This window comes from Octopus sinensis, unplaced genomic scaffold, assembly GCF_006345805.1.
Source record: "Octopus sinensis unplaced genomic scaffold, ASM634580v1 Contig18963, whole genome shotgun sequence".
NCBI lineage: Eukaryota > Metazoa > Mollusca > Cephalopoda > Octopoda > Octopodidae > Octopus > Octopus sinensis.
Genome location: NW_021836151.1, coordinates 49,344 through 70,987, shown reverse-complemented (window position 1 = coordinate 70,987; position 21,644 = coordinate 49,344). Strand labels below are relative to the sequence as shown.

Below are 21,644 nucleotides of genomic sequence, written 5' to 3'. Positions count from 1 at the left end.
CACGCTCGAGGGTTCAGAAATCTGTCTGGGGAGGCACTCATACACTTCTGTGAATCATTCGGTCTGTTCTCTGTAACACGGCATTCCGACATTCAGCTCGACATATTACGACGTGGACAGGCCAGAGGAGAGACTGCTATGGAAATCTTGTTCACATATTTAACCAAATCGACTACATACTATGCAGACAAACACAGAAGGCGTTACTCACGGACTCCCGTACGTACAATGCCATGATTACCTCGAGTGATCACCGACTACTGGTGGCACGCCTCATTCTAAAGCGACGCTTTGGAATCTCTGGAGTACTTGCAGCTCGCACACAGGGCAGGAACTTTGCCGTGGAGACCCTATGTGTTCCAGACCATACTCGTATAAAGTATGGCGAGAAAATACTCAAACTGTTGGACAATATCGACTCGAATGCGTCTCCCGGACTACTATGGAAGCATATTTCGATCAGAGTTAAGAAGGCCGCACAGACGGTACTGGGAAATCGTCCAAGGGGATTCAAGGGGACTTTTGACAAAAAAATAGACAAACTTGCAAAAGAACAAAGGAAACTCCGTCTCCTAATTGAATCGTCAAACTCGACTGGCCTCGTTGATTCTCTTAAAAGAAAACGCAACGAAATTAAATACAGAATAAAGAAAAGGGTCAAAGAGCTAGCTAGGCTTACATTAGATAACCTGGCAAAGGACATCGACCGATACAAAAATGGAGCAAAAATGTTCGCTGCAGCCAAGAAACTATCCCGGAATACCAAACCGGAGAGAATTGTAATCTTCGATGATGCGGGAAAGACCATAATCGATGACCAAGAATCAGCAAACAAAATTGCAGCCTTTTACAAAGGACGACTAAATATCAATGACCACCTGGAACCATTCGAAGGAACACCCAGAGGACTTAATAAAGACATCACCCGCTATGAAGTCCTCTCAGCCTTGAGCAAGCTGAAAAATGGCAGAGCTTCGAGACCAGACAACGTGACTGCAGAGTTATTAAAATACGCGCCGGACAGAGTGGTTGAGTTGATCTGCACAGTCCTGAACAGGACGTTCAAATGCCACAGCCCATTTGATGTGGGGAATGCCACTTTAATCCCAATCCAGAAACCTGGAAAGGAGAAAGGAAATCTAAACAGCCTACGCCCGGTTACGCTAATGAATACGCTAAGGAAAATACTTTCCCTTGTTGTGCTGGATCGTATTTCAGGACCTTTAAATAAGTTCCTAAACCCGAGTCAAAGTGGATTCAGACCTGGAAGGTCGACAGCAGACGTAGTATGGAGCCACAGATGGCTGTGTGCAATGTGCCAGAAACACAAAGAAGAAATCTCAATCCTTGGAATTGATCTATCCCGTGCCTTCGATACAATCAACCGCAAAAAGCTGATGCATGTATTGGAAGGCATCCTAGATGGGGATGCATTACGTATGATCAGATTCTTACTCGCCAACACATCGCTATCCGTGCGTGTGGGAAACTATACCTCGATGAAGTTTAAAACCGACACTGGCGTACCTCAGGGCGACTCGTTATCTCCGGTTCTATTCATAATCTACCTGGAGGCAGCCCTAAGACCTCTTCGGAGGAATAAATGCTTTACCAACGTGATGGAAGTAATTTACGCCGACGATATTGATTTCGTCTCCCGAGATCAGGACTCACTGGAAAACTTATTAAAAGTGATCCCTCATTCGTTGAAGGACTGGTCCCTTGTAATAAACCCGGACAAAACGGAAAGAACTACCATATCCCGCCTGGGGACGAGAAACGAGGAGAAGTGGAGAATATGCAAGAAAGTTGGATCTCTCCTTGGGGACTCGGAGGACGTTATTCGAAGGAAAGTGCTGGCTGCTGCATCCTTCAAAAAATGTGGATGATCTGGATGAGGCGCAAGTACATAGGAACCCGCCTTCGAATTCGGCTGTACAGCTCCTTTGTCGAACCAATCTTGCTTTACAACGCGGGGACCTGGGGCCTAACCGCTAAAGAACTGGAGCAGCTCAACTCTTTCCACAGAAAACAACTACGACTACTCCTGGGAATTCACTGGCCAAAAAAGATGACCAATAATGAACTCTACAGAATCACCCATACATCCGAGATTGCAAAGAAAGTGATTTTCACGAAGTGGATGCTCTTTTGACATGTCCTAAGAGCCTCGGAAATAACGCCGGCCAATCAGAACATGGAATCCTACTTCTGCTCATTAAATAAAACGGCATATAGGGGCCGACAAAGAACAACATTACCGACTACGCTCGACCATGATCTCACGTCGATTGAAAGGAAACTGAAATCGGCCGATGATCTGGACGAACTGAGATACCTCGCACGTAACAGGGGAGCGTGGATACGACTAACAGAGCGTATCCTGAGTCGGATGGCAAAAGTGGAATCTTAATTAACTTTTTGATTCCGCGAGATTGCTTTAATAATAATAATAAGCAAAAGAAGTTGGAGATTTAGTATTGGTTGAAAAAAGGACCTAACGACGATTTAAAATATTACAAATTTAAAATAGTTTATGAAGGTTTTTTTTGAATTTTATTACAAAAAATCTTTTCGGAAACAAAATTAGAAGCAACAATTCTGAGCAAAAAAAGAAATAGTAAATTTTGAATTAAAGTAAATTGTTAAACTTGGTTGGAAGGCTTTTGTGATTGTGATTTTAATGGTGAATTGCATGGATGGAAACTTACTTGGGCTATTTTGTAAAGGAACCCTGTTTCGTTTCTTTTTTAGAGCCTTAAATTTCCCATTTTTAAATTCAATACAAATTTTTCAAATGATATTCGAAAAATACACAGTAGATTAGCCATTTAACAAAAAAATTTAATGAAAATATTCATTTTAAGAAAGTCAATATATTTTATACCTTTTTCCTTAGATAAATTCAAAAATATATTTTGTTTGTATTGATAAATATTTAAATATATGTATATATTTATTCCGTTTATTTGAGATTTTATTTAAACTAATTTATATTAATTCTGTGGTTTTGTTGTTAACCATGTACTCATTTAATTTCACTTTTGAATATGAAATAGGCCAAAAAAAATATAATCAAACAATTCCTACCGAACTTCCTTTAAATAAAACAATAAATGAACATTGCCTTCATATTATCAAAAAATATGACATTCCCTGTTTTTTATTTGAAAGTAAAACATATTTTAAAACATTTTTAAAGAATTTAAAACGAATTTTACCAAATTTATTCGAGAGGTTGAAACAAGTCAATATTTTACAAAAATAAAACCCTTAATTGAGCTAATCAAAGTGAATTCTGAAATGATCGACACTTTGTCTTATTCTTTTGCCGAAATGTACCAAAACGTTTTATTTTGTCGAGAAATGATAGAATTGGGTCAAGTATAACTCCGACTATAAAACAAACGGAATCTCTCAGACAAATAACAATTTGAGTTTTCGTGAAAAATTTGATTCAGTTTTGCAGTCAAAAATGGACTCATTGATTCATTTTGAAAATGAACTGGTCAAAGATATAAACAGACTTTACCATCAACGTGAGACTGATCTCATTTCCCACAGGTGAATCAACTGAAACAACTTTTTAAGGTCTTCAAAATCTCAAGACGACACTTTCTTTGAAAATGTGATATATAAACTATATTTTGACTAGGAAATTATTTTGAGCTGGAAACAGAGGGTTGAGTCAAAAAAGGAAAAACAACGCAAAAATTATTATGCCCACGTTGACAGCCTTGTTTCGGGAAATAACCAAATTCCTTTCACTGTAGGACTTGAGACTGGGATACTTACATCTGAGGAGTATATGGAGGAGTGTTTCACTGTGTGTACTGGTGATACTCAAACTAACAAATAGACCCTTCCTTCATGTACACGAATAACATAAGACTCATTGCTAACATGCCCATCGACTTTAGCATCCTTCTAGACTCCCGGGGGTTATTTGGTCATCAATATCCATAGAGAGATCTCTCCTCCGCAGAGGATTGACTCTATTATGTCTTTGTATGCCAACAAGTTCAATGGACTGTTAGTTTTTACTGATGACATCATTTCTCCTACCTTAGAGACAGCCAAAGGTGACCAATGGTTATTTTAAGTTGATAGATTTGATAAATTCTGCAGATCGTTACTGTGACTTTCAGTTCGAAGATATTTATTCACAACTTAAAAAAACGTGATTTAACATGTTTTTAAGATGTAGACCAAAGTCTCCGTGGACAGTTGGTGATGTTGTGATTACCAAACATTCCAATCTTAACCAAATCCACGTTGCATTTCACGTGCTCTGCAATTCTAATGATCTCGTATTTTGTATTTTTATTTTTAAGCAATCTGCCTTCATACCTACAACAAGTGTTGCTTTCGAAGCATTAGGAAACGTTCTTCAGTTTTGTGCAAGACAAAACGTGGTGGACTTGACTGTTCCATTATTTCTGATTGATCCGCCAAAACTAGTATGTTTTGTTGACACATGTTAGACTGGACACGAATACGATGATTGGTGCTATACTAGGGCTGATGGAGTTCTCAAATTCATTCGGGGAACTCTTAGTGATATTGGGACATCTCAGTTGAGCCTGAGATTTGTGATTCCCAGAGTAAAGTTGTTGTTATATTTAGTCGACCACAATTCTTCTGTTTGACCGGATTTCATCGCTTGTAGAGAATATATATAAACAGAGAGTAATCAATGTTTGAAATTCATTTTTAATTGCCTTCCTTAACATTTTTTTATTTTTTGATAATAAAAAATTAAAGAATTTTCATAATTGATTTTTTACTAAAAAGTATAAATTTGTCAAGTTAGTAGATTCTGAGAATAGATTTTTGTTACATTTCGCCTCTGAAAACATAATCGACAATTACATTTTATTGTAGGGAAAATAATCCACTAAGAAACCTTCTGAATGTCTATGAAACAAAGTGTCTAACGTAATATTCTTTAAGCATGTACTAGAGAAAAAATATTTCTAGATCTCCTGCCTGCGCTATGTCCACAGCTTGACCAATTTCTCATTAGGAGTCATTTGTTGTATGAGGTCTGAAAAAGAGGTAGAATACTTAAATCAAAGACAGTAAGTGGCCCTGTTAATGGTAGAGGCAGAAATGGGAATCCAAGTCATTCTGTGAGATTCCTAATCCGTGGGAAAATGACTTATTTGGGGTCCTTTCTCCAAATAACTGATTCAAGGAACAAAAGGATAACAGAAAGGCGGAAATATGATTCGAGTAAACCAAGAAAGAGACACTGACTCACTATAATCCACTTGTGTTTCAAAATCAATTTAATCTTCAATTTGTGCCTGAAGGAGAAGATTACACATTAGACATGTGACTTTTTCATAGTGGTCTATTACATTTTTTGTGACCTGCTTCAAAAAATTCAATTATGATTGTTTTGAAAATAAAGACCGAGAATTAATTTTTTGAAATAAACTTGATAATCAGCTTTATGTTGTTTTAGTAACCTCACTGTTTACGTTTCAAAGGATCCGAACCTTTAGTATTCTCATGATTAGAAGGATTTGGACTTTCCTAAAAGCAAAAACGAAACTTGATCGTCATAAAACTGTAAGCTTCAAAAATAATACGATGGCCTTTTAATTTTCGTGAAAGTTTTTTTTTAATATCTACATTGAACGAACCATTAAGGATTTTCGTTCTGGTTAGTCTCCGGGATTGTTTCAAGGATCAAATCCATTGATTTGAAAGAATCTATAATCTTGATTTTTTATTTGTCAAAACCAGTTCGATAATTGTTCTGACTTCCGGACATGGATATTGAAACGAAATTTGACATTGCATACACTGACTATATAATTCGCCAATTCTGTAACTCTTAAAATTGTGCAAGTCACCACCTTTTTGATAGAGACATCATTTTTCGTATTACAATACTATGTAATTCACAAAAATCTATTATTCGCCAATAATTTGTTTTTTCTGAAACATCTCAGCGAAAAAGAAAATACAAAAAATTATTTTGAACTGCCGGGCTATAAGAGTTCCCCCGGAAAATCCCAAAGAGACATTTTGAAAAAGATGACGAGTCTCTTTTCATCCTTATTTTGCTTAGCAATCTTCGTCCCCACCCGACCAAGGAAGAAAAGAAAACGATTGCGGGGCGAATACCCCGATGTCTCCACGGCCATGAACATTAATACGGAAATTTATAAATTTTTTATATTTATTTTTTCTTTGTTGTTTCTGTTAAATAAATAATAAATACTCACGCTATTTGTCGTTATTTGTTATGTAAGCATTCTATTAAACATTTGATGCTTGATCAAATGTGAGTCATTAATGCTAGAATAATCTTGTTTTAAAATGATTTAAAACGCACATTTCAAAAATAATTAAAAAATTCAATATGTTTCAGCATAGTAGATAGCCCCCATAGAGGATTAGTTTGGCTAGAACGGACCATGCTTCAGAGGTCGACAAAGGACAACACTACTGATTGTCCTTGACGAGGATTTTAAGAGCATTTGAACCACTTTAGAAATGAAAAGTACTCTACATGTTACGGTACGAAATGGAGAAAATTTTCCAGAAATTTGACCTATTGTGCTGCACATGCGTTTTAATGCCCGATGACATCGCGCAGTGCTGATAATATTATATCTAAAATCAGAAAAAAAAACTTTTTAATTTTATCATGTGTTTGACGCTTTGTATTTTCGTTGTTACTTACATTTTTGTTAATTAATATTTTACTTACTTGAACTTTCACCTAAATCTATATTTTAAATTAGCAAGAGAAGTTTTGGATTATTATTAAACTCTCAAAAAGTATAAATAACAAACACAAATCTTCTGCAATACTCTGTTCAAAATTTTGACTTGAATTGGAATAAAAAAACTGACATGTGGTCGTAACTCTATCAAATTAAGGAAAAACTTGGTCATGTTTTCTGAGATTTACAATCTCTGTTAAAATTGATTCATAAAAATATAATATTTACAAATATCTTGTTTAATTGTCATTTAAGATCTTGTGGGGTGTTTTTGATTGGGTCAACTCCATATTTGAGAGATAATTCTCTAATCAATAATTGTAGTATTTAGGTCGTGTGAAAAGATTCCAAGCTTTTAATTCTAATCCCATTAAACAGTAAACAATGAATAATATAAATCAATTTGAATTTTAGTCAATTCAATTCTTTTATTTCGTTTCAGATAACAAACGTTTATCACTAAATCTATATACAAATTTATTCAAATAATACCGTAAAAATGATAATTTTGAAAGAATGATCAAGTCCAGTGATAACTTAGAAATGGAAAAAAAAGAAATGTGCAATATTTGCCATAAAACATTTTTGTCTCAAAAAGGACTGAAACAACATATGAACATTCATTCGAGCTATAGACCATTTACCTGTGAGGTACTTTCACTTAAAACAACGCTCCAAGGTCTGTAGTAAAACATATACGCAATACTCCAATTTATGCAGACATAAAAAAAAGCACAGCGTAAAAAAATCTGGTGCTACGATGGATACTAGCAGATGGCAACACTCACTAGAAAATGACGAATCCGAAGAAAAAAAACTAAATGTAAATTATACTATTAGTTGTATTTAAAGGAAGAATGTTCGATAAAGTATGAAAATTATTCAGAGCCATATATTTACAAGAGCATGCTAGATGTTATAAAACATAACGAAATGTTAGTTTATTACTATTTCATGTCTTTGGGAATGTATAATCTAACCCCATTAATCTATCGAAACAATTTGAATACAATTGAATACAATAGTGAAAAATGCGATAAATCGGACCAAAAGTGCAAAAACTTATCAATTCAAGGAGATAAAAATATTGATAAAAAACTAGATTGCACTTTATGTAAAAGAAAGTATTCAAATACTTCCAACCTTATTCGACATGTTAAAAAAGCTCATAAAAAATAAATTTAACAACAAATAACAGATTAACATATTAAATTTCATTTTTTGCATTTTTGCTATTTTAATTAATGATAGCTCCGTAAATCCTTTTAATCTCGAACCGAAAAATTTCGATAAAATAAACTCTATAAAATATTAATTAATAATTATTGTTTTATTTAAAAATTGTTTTTATAAAATACGATGAGTTTGTGTGAATTCACTAATCATTTATAGACATTCTTACCAAAAATATATCAATAATTAAAAAAACAAGAACACTCTCAGACAGAGTGAAAGGAATTATAACTGAAGACACCAAAGAATTAATCAGTTTTGAACGTTTCCTCCCCGCACATCCTTCAGAGAGCTACGATAAAAATAAAAAGATTTTTAACGGGGCGATCGACTTTTATTTACACAAACAAGGCAATTTACGACGCGGCCACGTAGAATTCATTAACAGTGCACTCGAAAACATGAAAGTACTGATTCTCTTTTAAATTCATAGAAATTCGGAATGGAGCAAGATTTAGATTCATATATTAGAATATTGGAGGTTTTTCCTAAAGGGAAGATGATTGCAGAGACAGCTTTTCAGAGGGAACTAGTCCATTACCCTAAACAGCAGCACTGCTGTGGAAACATAATCTATCACATGGAAAAGAACGGTATATGAGCGAGTCTTGACTTTTAAGGAGTCGTTCCCAATGAAAAAGTCGGCGAAATCATTTCCAGTGTATTCGGGCTCAAATCTTTTGCAATGAAGAGATATTTGAGGGCGATGTATTGGATGCCAAAGTTTAAAGGAATGAACCCCCACTATGTTCCCCCTCTTCCTAAAGAACACGTCAAATCAGATCACTTCCAGCTCACCTTGGCCAGAGTCGCTCTAAAAAGAATGTCGTTTGACATCGAAGCAGTTATTTCTTGCCACAAACTAAGGAGTCAACCAAATTCTCTGTTCATAGTCTCCTCACAAAGTCCACTGCAGAAAGAGCTGATAGAAAAGGCTCCAGCTTGTTCCCAGTTCTGTATTTCTGGGCCGTTCAAAAGTTTTTTGAGAAAACATATGCTTAGCTATTACGTGTTGGGGTATAGGACTGATGCAACTGGTAGAGTGGAGAATTCGGACGAAAATTTGTTTAATTTTTACTTTGAAAGTGAAGAAGATAGGAAAAAACTAAAACCTGTAAAAACAATACATGAACAAGATGATGAAACAATCCTGGCACTGTGTATTTTGGTAGGAAATGAATTGGATTTTGGATCCACTCTCAGTGGGTGGTTGACCTATTTACAGGAGGAAAATCCAAGTTTAGTTTCCAGACAAGTGAATATACGTCTGTCGGAATAAAAATAATCTTCCATTGTTGCATCAATAATTTTCAAGCAGAGATTTACACTTTTTTTAATAACAACTTTTGTACATAGTTTTGAAATGTTATAAAATTGAGGATAAATTCTTAAAGGAAAATGTTTTTTAAGTAAGAGGCGCGTTAAAGGACTACTAATCATTATTCATGAAAAGGTTGTTTTAACCAAATTCAGATCTTTGGAACAAAATGAAGAATCTTTTTAATAAGGGTATAGGGCAGGGGTCGGCAAATCGCGGCCCGCGGGCCAAATTAGGCCCAGGAAGATTTAAAAACGGCCCGCGAACAAATTTTATAATACTAAGGGAAATTGGCCCGCCGACAAATTTTTCTAACTAACATGGCCCGCGGGCAAATTTAGTAAAGTACTAGACTTTTAGTAATATAGATTTATACATACATTTTATCTATTATTAAAAATTAAATAAATTTATAAACGTGTTAATAATTTTGTGTGGTGAATTTGAATGCCGAATTTTTTTTTTTTTTTTTTTTTTTTTTTGAAAACTAACAATATTATTATTTCTACTAAGTAAAGTCAACAAACTAATAAATTCTCCCAGCGAGACGGAGGGAACAGCTGTTGCCACGCATGACAGCCAGCAGGATCCTCTGAATGAGGAAAGTAAATTCCCTAGGTCCTTGGACCGCGAAGAACAAAGATGTCCCAATTTCTTTAGGGAAGTGAGGGTCCCGGAGCCAAAGACGCCGGAAGTCTCGACAACGATTGCCGAATTGTTCGAAAAGAACTAAAGATCTTCAAACCCGTACGTTTAATCCAGATTGGACTCATGAATATTTCTTTATTGAGGATTATGGAAAACCTATATGCTTAATATGTTTCGAAAAAGTTGCTGTCAAAAAACTTTATAACATCAAGCGACATTATGAAACTCGACATTTTTTTATAATTTAAGTTGTGAAAAAGATGATATCACACGTACAAGTTACGAAATTTCAAAGATAATTGCGAAACGAATGAAACCATTTTCAGACGGAGAATTTATAAAAGAATGCTTAATGGCAGTGGCTGAAAATCTATTTCCTACAAAAAGAAACATTTTTGAATTTATCTGTTTATCTCCAAGAACGGTAACAAGAAGAGTAGAAGAAATGTCATTCGATTTAAATAACTCTTTAAAAAACATTTTTGGGAATTTCAAATATTTTTCTATCGCATTGGATACTAGTACTGACAGAAGGGATACTTCTCAACTTGTCATATTTGTTCGAGGGATAACTGAAACATACCAAATTTTTGAAGAATTTGTCAAGGTTATTCCAATTATGGGTACAGTGACAGGAACCGACGTTTTCTTGCATTTAATGCAACTTTTAACAGAATTAAATCTTTCACTTTCAAAATTAGTTGGAATTACAACAGACGGGGCTCCATCTATGGTTGGGAACAAAAAGGGAACTATTACATTAGTCCAAAATGAAATGGAAAAATTTGGAATTGAGTACAATTTGGTTAAGATTCACTGTATTGTTCATCAAGAGGCGTTAGTTGCCAAATCAGTCAGGTTACGTGAGACAATGGATGCTGTTGTTAATGCAGTAAATTTTATTTTATCCCGCGGCTTGAATCATTGGCAGTTCAGGCAATTTTTAATCGACACTGAAGCAGAATATGGGGATCTTTTATATTTTTATAATGTCAGATGGCTTAGTAGAGGATCAATGCTCAAAAGGTTTTTTCATATACGGGAAGATGTTATAATTACTTGAAATTCAATGCGACAGTACACTTAAATCAAAATATTTTTCTGCAATGGATATTTTGAGCTTCTACAAAAATTTTGTATGTGTCAGAAAATATCCGCAATTAACCGACAATGCTATGAAAATGGCTTGTATATTTGGAAGCACATTTTTATGTGAACAGTTATTCTCTAAAATGAATAATGTAAAAAATTGTCTGAGAACGAGGATTACCGATTCACATCTTAACGATATATTACGTTTAGCAACTAGTCAGATTAATGAGTAAAATAAATTCACTTCTTTATAATCATTTTTAACTGATAAATTTTTATTTCGTAAGAAAGTTGCAAAAAAAACTTGATAAAGAAAGATCGTAATGTGCAAGCGTTGCCTTATTTTTGTGACCGATAAGGATTTTTTTTCGTTTGGCCCGGATCGCATATAAAAATAAAATTTTGGCCCGCGAAGACAAAAATCCTGCCGACCCCTGCTATATACTCAAAAAACGAGAAAATAAAACATCCAAATATTTGAATAATTTCTTTTCCGACAAGGTGGACACACACGACCTCAACAGAACAAACGAGCCAATAAGGGCTGCTTCCTTTTTCTCGTTAAAAACATATGAAGTGGCAATAATTGAGTTCTAATATCAACATAGAAAGATCACCATGGCTTTAACGTACTCAAAGTACTGTGCGGTGATAAATTCGTCTCCATAGGTGTTGCCGCCTCCATCAAACACCTGACCACTGGCTGGGAGTACACGTCCCCTTCCACTACACAAAACGAAAGGTAATCACGATGGAATACGGCTAAGTCAAATTATAAGTGAATAAAACAGTTTATTGACGCTGAATTGTGCACCTTTCTGTACTCTGAGTAGTAGTAGGACAATTCCATAACTCCCAGCAGTTTCCTGGTCACCGAGACAGCAGTCATGACTGGGCCGATCTCTTTGAACAACCAATAAATATTTTGTTCGCAAATCTCAGACAATTGTGACTTGTGTATGGAAGCACAAGGAATGTCGAATGGAGAATTGTTAGACAAATTCACTCTCTCTTCGTCCATCACAGGAAATCCAGCCAAAGTATGTATAAATATCTCCGTAAATAATGCAAGGAAGATCTCATCCCCCAACCTTCTTCTGACAATCGCCAAAAAATTTTGTGAGTATAACTTTAAAAAAGTTTGATAAGGATTGTCATTTGTATATAGTCTCCATAGAAGCGAGACAATGTCAACTGCAATTTGACGGGAAGATAAATGTCGAGTTATCCCATCAAAACAAAAAGGCATCAATTTTAAAGCAAGAAAACGGTTGTGGAGCAAAGACTTAATAATTGAAAGGGAAACGGATATTTCCAGGTTATTCAACTTTGTAAGAACTCCGCCACAAAAATCGTGGACATCTACAACAATGTTGGAGATCAAGTCGTGGCTGGTATTCAGGAGACTTGTAAAGTTAAGACTGTCTTCTCTCAGAAGCCTTGAACACAAATTCCACTCAAGTTTATTCAGAGTGGCGGCAAAATAGTAAATATCGTTGAAATGAGAGGGAAAATTGGCATGTGGAGAAAGTACGTTAGTGTAGTGTGGACTATCAAATAAAATGGATAGCAAGTTGACAATCGCCCTAATTTTTATCAAAACGATAAACATTGAGGCCTTGTGGCCTGTCGTACGTCGTGATGATTTTTCTGTTCTCGAAGCTAGTTAACCTATTCTAAGCATGAGGGGGAAAATAAAAGATCTCATTTAACTCCAGAAAGTAGTCTGTGAGGGTTGGTTCCAGGCATCTACACTAGGTGCAAAAAAAAACCGTTTTTTCGAAATATCAAAAATTTACTATGCAACTATATTGTTTTTATTAAAGAATTGAATAATTTATCATTTTTTAACACTAGTTTTATTTTTATATTTGAACTTGTAATCATTTTTACTTAACAAATTATAACTAACAAAAAATCAAACGCAATAAAAAACCGTTTTATTTTTGATTATTTAAAGTTAGTATTCAATATGGTCCCCTTTTGCCTTAAAAAGCTTTTGTGCTCTATTCGGCATGCTTTCGATTAATTTTTTTATAAAACTAATCGGTATTTCGTTCCAAATATTTTCGATTTTTTCTTTCAATTCCGAAACATTTTTTGGATGAAAGGCGTTTAATTCCCTCTTCATATGAGCCCATATATGTTCGATCGGATTTAAATCCGGTGATTGAGGTGCCCATGGTAAAAGGTTTACTTTCTTTTCTTGAAAAAATCGCATAGTCATCTTGGAAGTATGACATGGTGCCATGTCTTGTTGGAAAATAAAGTCACTAAGCTCCATTTTTTTGCAGATTCCCATAAATGGTTACATAGTGTGTTGATATAAAGTGCGGAATTCATATTCCCGTGTATAAAAGCAAGCGAGCCCATTCCGTAATAGGAAAAACAGCCCCAGACCATAACTTTCCCCCCACCAAATTTTACAGTAGGCGAAAGGTTGCTTTTTTGAAGGCCTGTATTGTTTTTCCGATAACAATATTGCCGTTTTTTAATATTAAAAACTTCGAAACTGCATTCGTCACTGAAAATTGTCCTCATCCATTCAGTGTTTGGCACAGTAATGAAATGCTTTGCCATGTTATAGCGTTTTTCACTATTTATTTTGTTCAATAATGGTTTTTTTCTACATACACGAGCATATATTTGCTCCCTTCTTAAATAATTTGCGATGGATCTTTTACCGACTGTTCTTCCGGTTATTTTACGGAGATCATTCCTTAAGCAATCAGCTTTTTTTGGGGGGTCCTCTTTAACCAGGTTGAGTAAAATAAGGATATCGTCCTTATTAAGAATTTTTGGTCTCCCCGAACCTTTCATTCTTTCAGTCGTACCATATTTAATGAATTTTCGGATGAAGTCAGCGATAGTTGATCGCGGGATATTAAGCTCGCCAGATATTTTTTTAGTGGTCCAATTTAACGCATTCAAGTCTTTCTAGGACGAGAGGGCCTTAAGTTTCAGTGCCATTTAATAAATCTCCATGTTTTGTTATTAAGAAAAACATGTTTGATCCGGTTTGTGGATATTTAATGGCATATATGTACACCGAAATTTGAGAACTAGTAAATAATAAATTGGCGATAAATAGGCCACCCCAGCATTTTTTCATTTCCACGTCAATCTTTGTGGCATTATTAAATAGTTTAAATGTTAATAAAAGTTGTAAACTAAATCGTTTTAGTCTGATTAAGTCACTCTTGGATAATCCCCAACGAGTATAAAACTTGCTTTTCTTCTTCTAAGAATTTATTGTATTCCAGCTTCATCCTAGCTTCAATCTCCTCTTTACTAAGAACAACCAGAGGGGCCATCTACATTATTCAAGTCTAATAAAATTCACCCCGGCCTGTTTTTTATTTTCCTCATACTTTGGGAGTCCGATTCCGCACTTTGCCGACGTGCATGAGCGATCCGTGCTGACGACCTGTCATCTACACTACATTCAGACCTCCATGACACTTTAGCAGTAGATTAACCGATTTTGTGGGGATATTCGCAAGTTTGTCATTGTCAAAATAAACGTGGCTGTTGGAAAACAAGACCTGTTCAGATCCATCCAGCTTATAATGAGAAGAAAGGTATTTCTAGCATTTTTTTATAGTTTGAAAACAGACCTTTAGATCCTGAATAGTACCCTGCTTATCGACATTAGCGATAAATGATTTTTCAACTCCTTTTACAATTATTTGCATATTGACCACGAGAGACTATCAACAATAACACGTTTTATGAAAAGTATTATCAAAAAATAGTTTATTTAATTCAAAAAATTAAAAAAATTGAAAAGTTTTATTATATTAATCAAATAAATTATTTTATTATTTTTGTTGCAGTAGTGAAGAAAATATTTTTATGTTTTACTAAATAGGAGGGTTTTGAGGTGTATGGCACAGAGCTCGTTCTAAATTGTGTTAATTTCATTGAACAGTCGATAGCATAAGCATTTATTGACCGTCCAGCAGAGAGAAGCTGAAACCAAGATACTGCACCACGAGAAGCCGTCATTAAAAAAATCAATTAATATTTAAAATTACATTTTATTATCGTAAAATAAAATAATGAAATTGCCGTTCAAAATTTTCTTCTTTAAGCAGACGGCTCTCACACTCTATATGGCACAGATCGGGTCTCTTGTGCCTCTCGAGAGTGTGGAATATCGGCCATTAGACGGCATCTAAATTCATATTTCGACCTTCCTAAGCAATTCCGTTCCCTTTTCTCAGTTTATGGTCGGCCTCAATCGAGTTGTGCTGCGAGTTGACTCATAGTTTGCCAAAATACTCAGCTCATTTTTACGACCACACGCCATTCCAAGACCATATTTCAGCATTTTGGGAACTGTTTTTCAACCGTCTTCAGAGTATGTGATTGTGGATAATTTGGGCATGAATATACAAAATGTTATATTAAAAAAACTATATACTTCTTCTCCAAGAAGAGTCTAAGGACCACGACTACTTATTGTATTCTATTAATGACATCTTAAATACCAGTTTTTAAATTTGATATCTCAAACTGTAATTTGGAGTCTGCTTGATGTGCTGAAAGTATTAAAAATAGTTTATAATTATCTTTTTGGAATATTTAATTCCTTTCATTCAGCCTCAAATATATTCAAACAAACAACACATCCCGGAATTTTATAATTGGCTTTATGGATTCAGGGATAGAATGAAAGAACAAAGGTAAATTGAAACTACTTAAAATTTTTGGCAAATCTTTTAGCAAGTTTCTCCAATTTCTGTTACAGAATTTGTTCTTTGAAGTTAATTTTAATTAATTTTGTTGAATATTTAATTAATTGTATTGAATTTAAAAATATATGTTATGTCGGTTAGGCTGTTTTAAATTATTTTATTCACAACGTTTCTACCGAAATAAGAGTAATCGGGTAAAAATACTAATTAATAAATAATTTATACAGAACAAACTTTCCCGACCAATAGAAGACGGAAATATTGAAAGTGGATTACGAACTCTTGATGCTATGAATTCAAGAACATTTGGAAAGTTGTGGCCAGGAATAAGATTAGCATTAACCTGTAAACAAAAACTCGCCGTTCTCACTCACAATAAGGATAAAAGTGACCTTTCTGTTCAAAAATACGTCCAAACTGGATGTCAAGATCTTCTCTCATTCTGTTTTTCTGATCATTACGCCACAACAACTAAAACTCCAATTTTACGTCAGATAGTCCCTTCAATTCATCAACCTGATCTTGAAACCACTTTTTCAACATTCGACAATGATTTGTACCGTTTTGTTCCATCAGAAATGCACAAGACAAGCCAGGATGACTTGGAGAATAATCTTAATAACTTAAAGTCACCGAAAGTCGTTAAATCTTGTCTAACAAAAATCAATCTTAATGGTTTTCAACTTTTTGCTTTCCCTCGTGGGTCGTTTTTGAATCCCGAATGTCATCAGGGTGGTTTTTTGCGTTATTATGTAGAGAGGGTGAATTTTCCTTAATCGATCCTTCGATAATTTTGCCGTTTTTTGCAGCAGATGTCTCAAAGGGTCAAATTATGTTTATTGGGAATAAAAAATCTGATTTATTCCAAATTCTTTGTAAAATTATTCCTAAATGTTGTAATTTTTTTAAATTTTATTTCAGCCAGGCTGCTGTTTCAGTCAGTTGTTCTAACCTCGACATTTGGTCAGTTTTCAGATATTCGTAATTTGAAAAGTAGTTTTTTTACGGATACGTCAAATAATATGAATGTTGTTAATTTTTTTTTGATTTTTAAGGTTTTTGTGGATTGTCTTGACGTTAATGACAGAATGGTTCTCCCTTCTCATATTCAAATTCTTCATCCAAAACGGAATGTCGAACGAGTGAGGCAAGCCGAACAACAAATTAATCTTTTAGTGTAAATTACTTTTATTTAATGTTAGATATGCTCTCAGAAATGTTGCTGTTGGAGGTTCTGTTGTTTATTGTGTCAGAAGTCTTGCCGGAATCTACACTGATAATCTGATAGACCGCCTTTTTTATGTTTTGTCCGTAAATTGGATGGAAGTGCAGTCAAAGTTTGTTATTGAAGACATTTCGGTCTTCCACAGTAGTTTTCGAAAAATATTTCGAATGGTTTCTTCACCTAAAGGATTTGGCCAGTTTGTACTTCCATCAATTTTGGAAAATTATGGACCAATTTATTTTTGCAAAATTGTTCGTATAAAATGATTTTTTTAATTTTGGACTTATTTAAAAAATTTTTACTCAAAAATAGACAATATACTTTGACTTGATTTCGAAAAAATCTTTTAAAATTATATTCTGTATAACTTTTAAAATTAAAACGGTCGGAAGACTGATATTCACATTTTCGAGTTTACTTGTTTAGTAGTCACATTCTGGATGAGGCAAGAGTGGTGAGTGAGAAATCAGTCAGTTGCTTCCTCCAAAGACTTCACAAGGGATAAAGAAAGCAGACAATTACTCAATTGACTGTTTAGTCAATATTGGAAGTATTCACGTTTAATATTTTGTCTATTCCAAATTATCAAATGCTTACTTATTCACCTTGTTTCTTGCCAATGTCCACCATCATTTTTTTTGATATCAATAGTGGAGATAAATAAGTTAAAACAAATTATTTTCACATGTGTAGAGAATTAAAGGAAAAAATACAAGAGAATGTGTCCTGCTAAAAGGGGCTTATTAAAAAAGAGGTGATAGACATGTGTAAAAATCATGTTAATATATTGCACTAAAGAAACTCATAAATATCAATGTCTAATATCCAATGATTACGTTGAAATTACTTTGTTATTAAAACTGATGACTAACCAAATAAATTGATTGCCTCCCCAATGGAAACTAAATGACTAAAATGTCTCAAATTGATAAAATTTGATTAAACAAGGTTATCCAATTATGTCGTGTTCAACCCTTGGAGATCTCAAAGCCAAATTTTCTCCATCTCTCCCGATCATTCGCAATTTTGAGAAGCCACAATGATATATGACGAAATCATCAGAACCCAAAAAACTACAGCCAATCCAGTGAAGTTCACTTATTCCAAGTATGTCAACATCAAGCCTTCTCATTTCCTTTTATAGAATCCTCTGTGCCTACGATCCGGGTGGTCTTAGAGAAAAGTTGTCGACATAATTGGGGATACGCAATGAAAAAGACACTTCGGTGACTCGTTTAATCTCTTCGTTAACGATCTTTCCTTGTTTTCATTTCGTTTGTGTTTTTGATCAATAAACGTCATTCCATTCCATCAGGGAGGACTTCTTGCTGACTCCCATTGTTCTTGAAACATTTCCAAATGAAAGCTCGCAAATTTATTTTCTTGATGGGCTTTCTCATTTCCAAAAATCAAAAAAATATCACCAAGACGCATCATGTGATCAAAATAGATTTTCGAGAATTTATTTTTTTGCTGTCGGCAGTCAAAAATATAAAAAAAATAAGCATTGAATATTTTTATTATTTAAAATTAAAAAAATGAATATTGATAAATAAGTCTTTAAATCGAAAAATGTTTGTTGAGAAATGAGGTTTTGCTGTTTTAAAAAAATTTCCAAATTAGACGGAAAAACAAAAAAAGTGTTCCTTGATAAAATCACAAGCCGAATCGCAAAGCTTTGCTATGGCCTAAACGAGGACTATATAGACCCGGTTATCTGGTCGAATTTATTTTTCAATAGGCTCAGGTGACCTTCAAAGTGGTCAATGGCCTCTACTTCGGTGTACAAATCAAAGAACTTAACAATCTGGCTTCAGATTTTCAGTCACAATATGTGACATGGGCTGCGCGATACCTATGGGCCGCGTGATACCTGACGTGACCTTGAAATGTGCAATTATGACATTGATGGGATTAAATTATAAATCTTTTAATTAGACCGCGACTCATTCTTATCATTTAATAATTTACTAAATTAGCTAAAGACTCTCTCATTTTGACAAAAAATTATATTTGTAGGAATTTAATTATCAGAAATTAATTTTTTTGATGGAAAACCTAAATTTCTTGAGTTATTTCTAGCGTGCAAGTATATTTTGCAGCAATGTCCTCGTACAAAGGTTATGTAAAGAATAGTTTGGAATATCAAATTTTAAAAGATGCTTTACAGGATAAATTTCCTGAACATCTTACAAAGTAAAAAAAATATAGACTAGTTAAGAAAATTGAAAATTTTACTGTAATTAATGAAAGGTATCATACAAATTGTAAATGTATAGATTGTATCTTAAATGTGCGAATTCAGATCACAAGCTAGTGATTTGTCTAGAGTCTAGACAATGAACCCGAAATGGAGATCGTTGCTAAAAGTTTGCATGACTTCTCGCATGGAGGAGTTAACAAAATTGAATATGAATGTCGACAACGATATTTCACAGTTAAAAATGAGATTATTCGAAAAGTCATTCGAAACTGTGAAATTTGTAAATTTGCGCGACCCTTAAAAGTTTTAACTTTTTTAAATCCTAGATTGGAGATATAAATAACCATGTCTTTGCATCTTGCCCAAATGAAAGATTTCAGATAGATCTTATAGATCTGAAAAGTTTTTCTACTATAAATAAAAATTTTAAATGGATTTTAACGGTCATTGACGTATATAACAGGTTAGTTTTTTTAACAATTTTTATAGATTTGCATTTGCGAGGCCGCTCTACACTAAGTCCTCAAATGAAGTTTGTGAAAACCTCAGATCATTATTTTTCTTAAATGGTCCGTGTCAATTTCTTCAGTCCGATAATGGGACTGAATTCAAGAATCGTGAAATGACCAATCTATGTGAGGAATTCAATATCAAACGAATTCACGGAAGGCCAAACAATCCCCGCTCACAAGGGATTGTCGAACGCTTCAACCAGTCAATTACAAGAAAAATGGCAAAAATGATCGACAATGATAATAAAAAGTGGCTGGAAAAATTAGAAAATGCAGTGTACAGTTATAACATTTCTGTCCACTCATCTTCTAATGAGAGCCCTTTTGAAAGATACCGGGGAATAAGTGGAATAAATACAATATTTTATGGTTGTAATTATAAAATTATTCCTTAGATAATTCAAGTAATGATTTGTTGAGTTCTGATCAAGTTGATGATGCAAACAATTGTCCGAGTCCAATTGAAAATTCATGTAATTTGAATTTCTATATGTAGATGATGGTAATTATTCGTTTACAAGTCCGAAAAGATTTCAGTTCGAAATCAACCCCATTGATCCTAATTCTAATTATTACAAAGCGATGAACAGAAAAATGAATGTTCACAATAGTAAGTATGAATTTAGTGTTGGTGATAAAGTATGCATAAAAATTGATGTTTAGGTTCGAGTTAAAAAAGACTTTGGAACAAATCCTTCGTTGCGACTGGATAAGTTTGAATCTCCATATTATCCATCTGCAGAAATTATCAGTATTTTATCAAACAATCGCGTTGAGGTAGTTTAAACATTTAAATTTAATAGATAAAAAATTCGATGAGCGAAATTTTGATTGTGCCAATGTCCAGACTTAAAAAATAATTAATAAGTTATTATTCTTTGAAGTTTAATATTAATTACAATATTGACATTAAGTTAAGCTTCAAGGTCACGTCAGGTATCACGCGGCCCATAGGTATCACGCAAACCATGTCACACAATATTATCTAAAAATGTTTTAGATGCGGCGGATCAGTTTTACCGTTATATCCACAAGGAGACATCGAGACCATACCCTCTTGTGTATAAAAATCTATATAATATAGTCCAAATCCATAAACAATTTTATGATTGATTTCATTAAAATAGACTATTAACGACGCAATCAAAAAATTTTGGAACTTCAATATCATGTGGTGTTTTATAAGATTATTCACCAATGACTATTAAATTTAGTCTGTCGAAAAAACATTTTCGTTAGAGAACATTTGAAATCCGAATTATAGAAATTACATATACTGTGAATCCATTTAGTTTTTTTACATAAAAGTGATTTTCCATTTTCAATTCTAATAACGAAGGGTGAAATTCGATTTTCAAAAAATATGATCATTTTTTGGAAGCTTAGTCGAAAAAAGAATGATTTGGTGATGAAAATAGGTTATTATACTTTTCAAAAAACATCAAAATACTTTAAATTCTTCGAACTATTTTTATGTTTTTGGAATTATGTGCACAAAAATCTTTATAAACAAATTTTCTTAGCGCCCCAGTAGAAAATGTCATCAGAAAATGGTGAAACGTCGGAATCCAAATCAGAAGAATCTTTTCAACAACAAAGGTATTTTTTTAATAAAAAAATAGCGAATGGTCTTCGAATACCTCCAATTCTTTCGACCCTTTTGACGGATATGAAGTCAAATCTCGAGAATCTCCCACTGAGGAAGAGGAAAATAGCAAATCACCGATGAGCTCTAATTCCTCATCTGATTCCTCATACGTTGAACAAGAGAATTCCGGAATCTGTTGTTCTTGTAATCGTATTTACAACGAGAAACAACGACAGCCACTAATCTTACCCAAATGTAGACATACAATATGCAGAAGATGCATTGTCAAACAACTTAGTGTTACAGGGTGGACAATTAAATGCTCCTTTTGTGAGAAAAAAACGGAACTTCCCCTCCACAATCGTTTATCGGTTCTCAGATT

General features: G+C 34.0%; 2 protein-coding genes across 2 annotated transcripts; both read left to right on the top strand.

Annotated features, from left to right (window-relative positions):
- Positions 1–8,682: 8,682 nt before the first annotated feature.
- LOC115231950 (evolutionarily conserved signaling intermediate in Toll pathway, mitochondrial-like) lies at positions 8,683–9,255 on the top strand. Its single transcript, XM_029801832.1, has one exon. The coding sequence runs from the start codon at positions 8,683–8,685 to the stop codon at positions 9,253–9,255; it is 573 nt and encodes a 190-aa protein (XP_029657692.1).
- Positions 9,256–10,294: 1,039 nt separating this feature from the next.
- LOC115231949 (general transcription factor II-I repeat domain-containing protein 2-like) lies at positions 10,295–11,005 on the top strand. The gene has a single exon (XM_029801831.1). It carries the CDS (start codon positions 10,295–10,297, stop codon positions 11,003–11,005), a length of 711 nt encoding a protein of 236 aa, XP_029657691.1.
- The last annotated feature ends 10,639 nt before the right edge of the window (positions 11,006–21,644 follow it).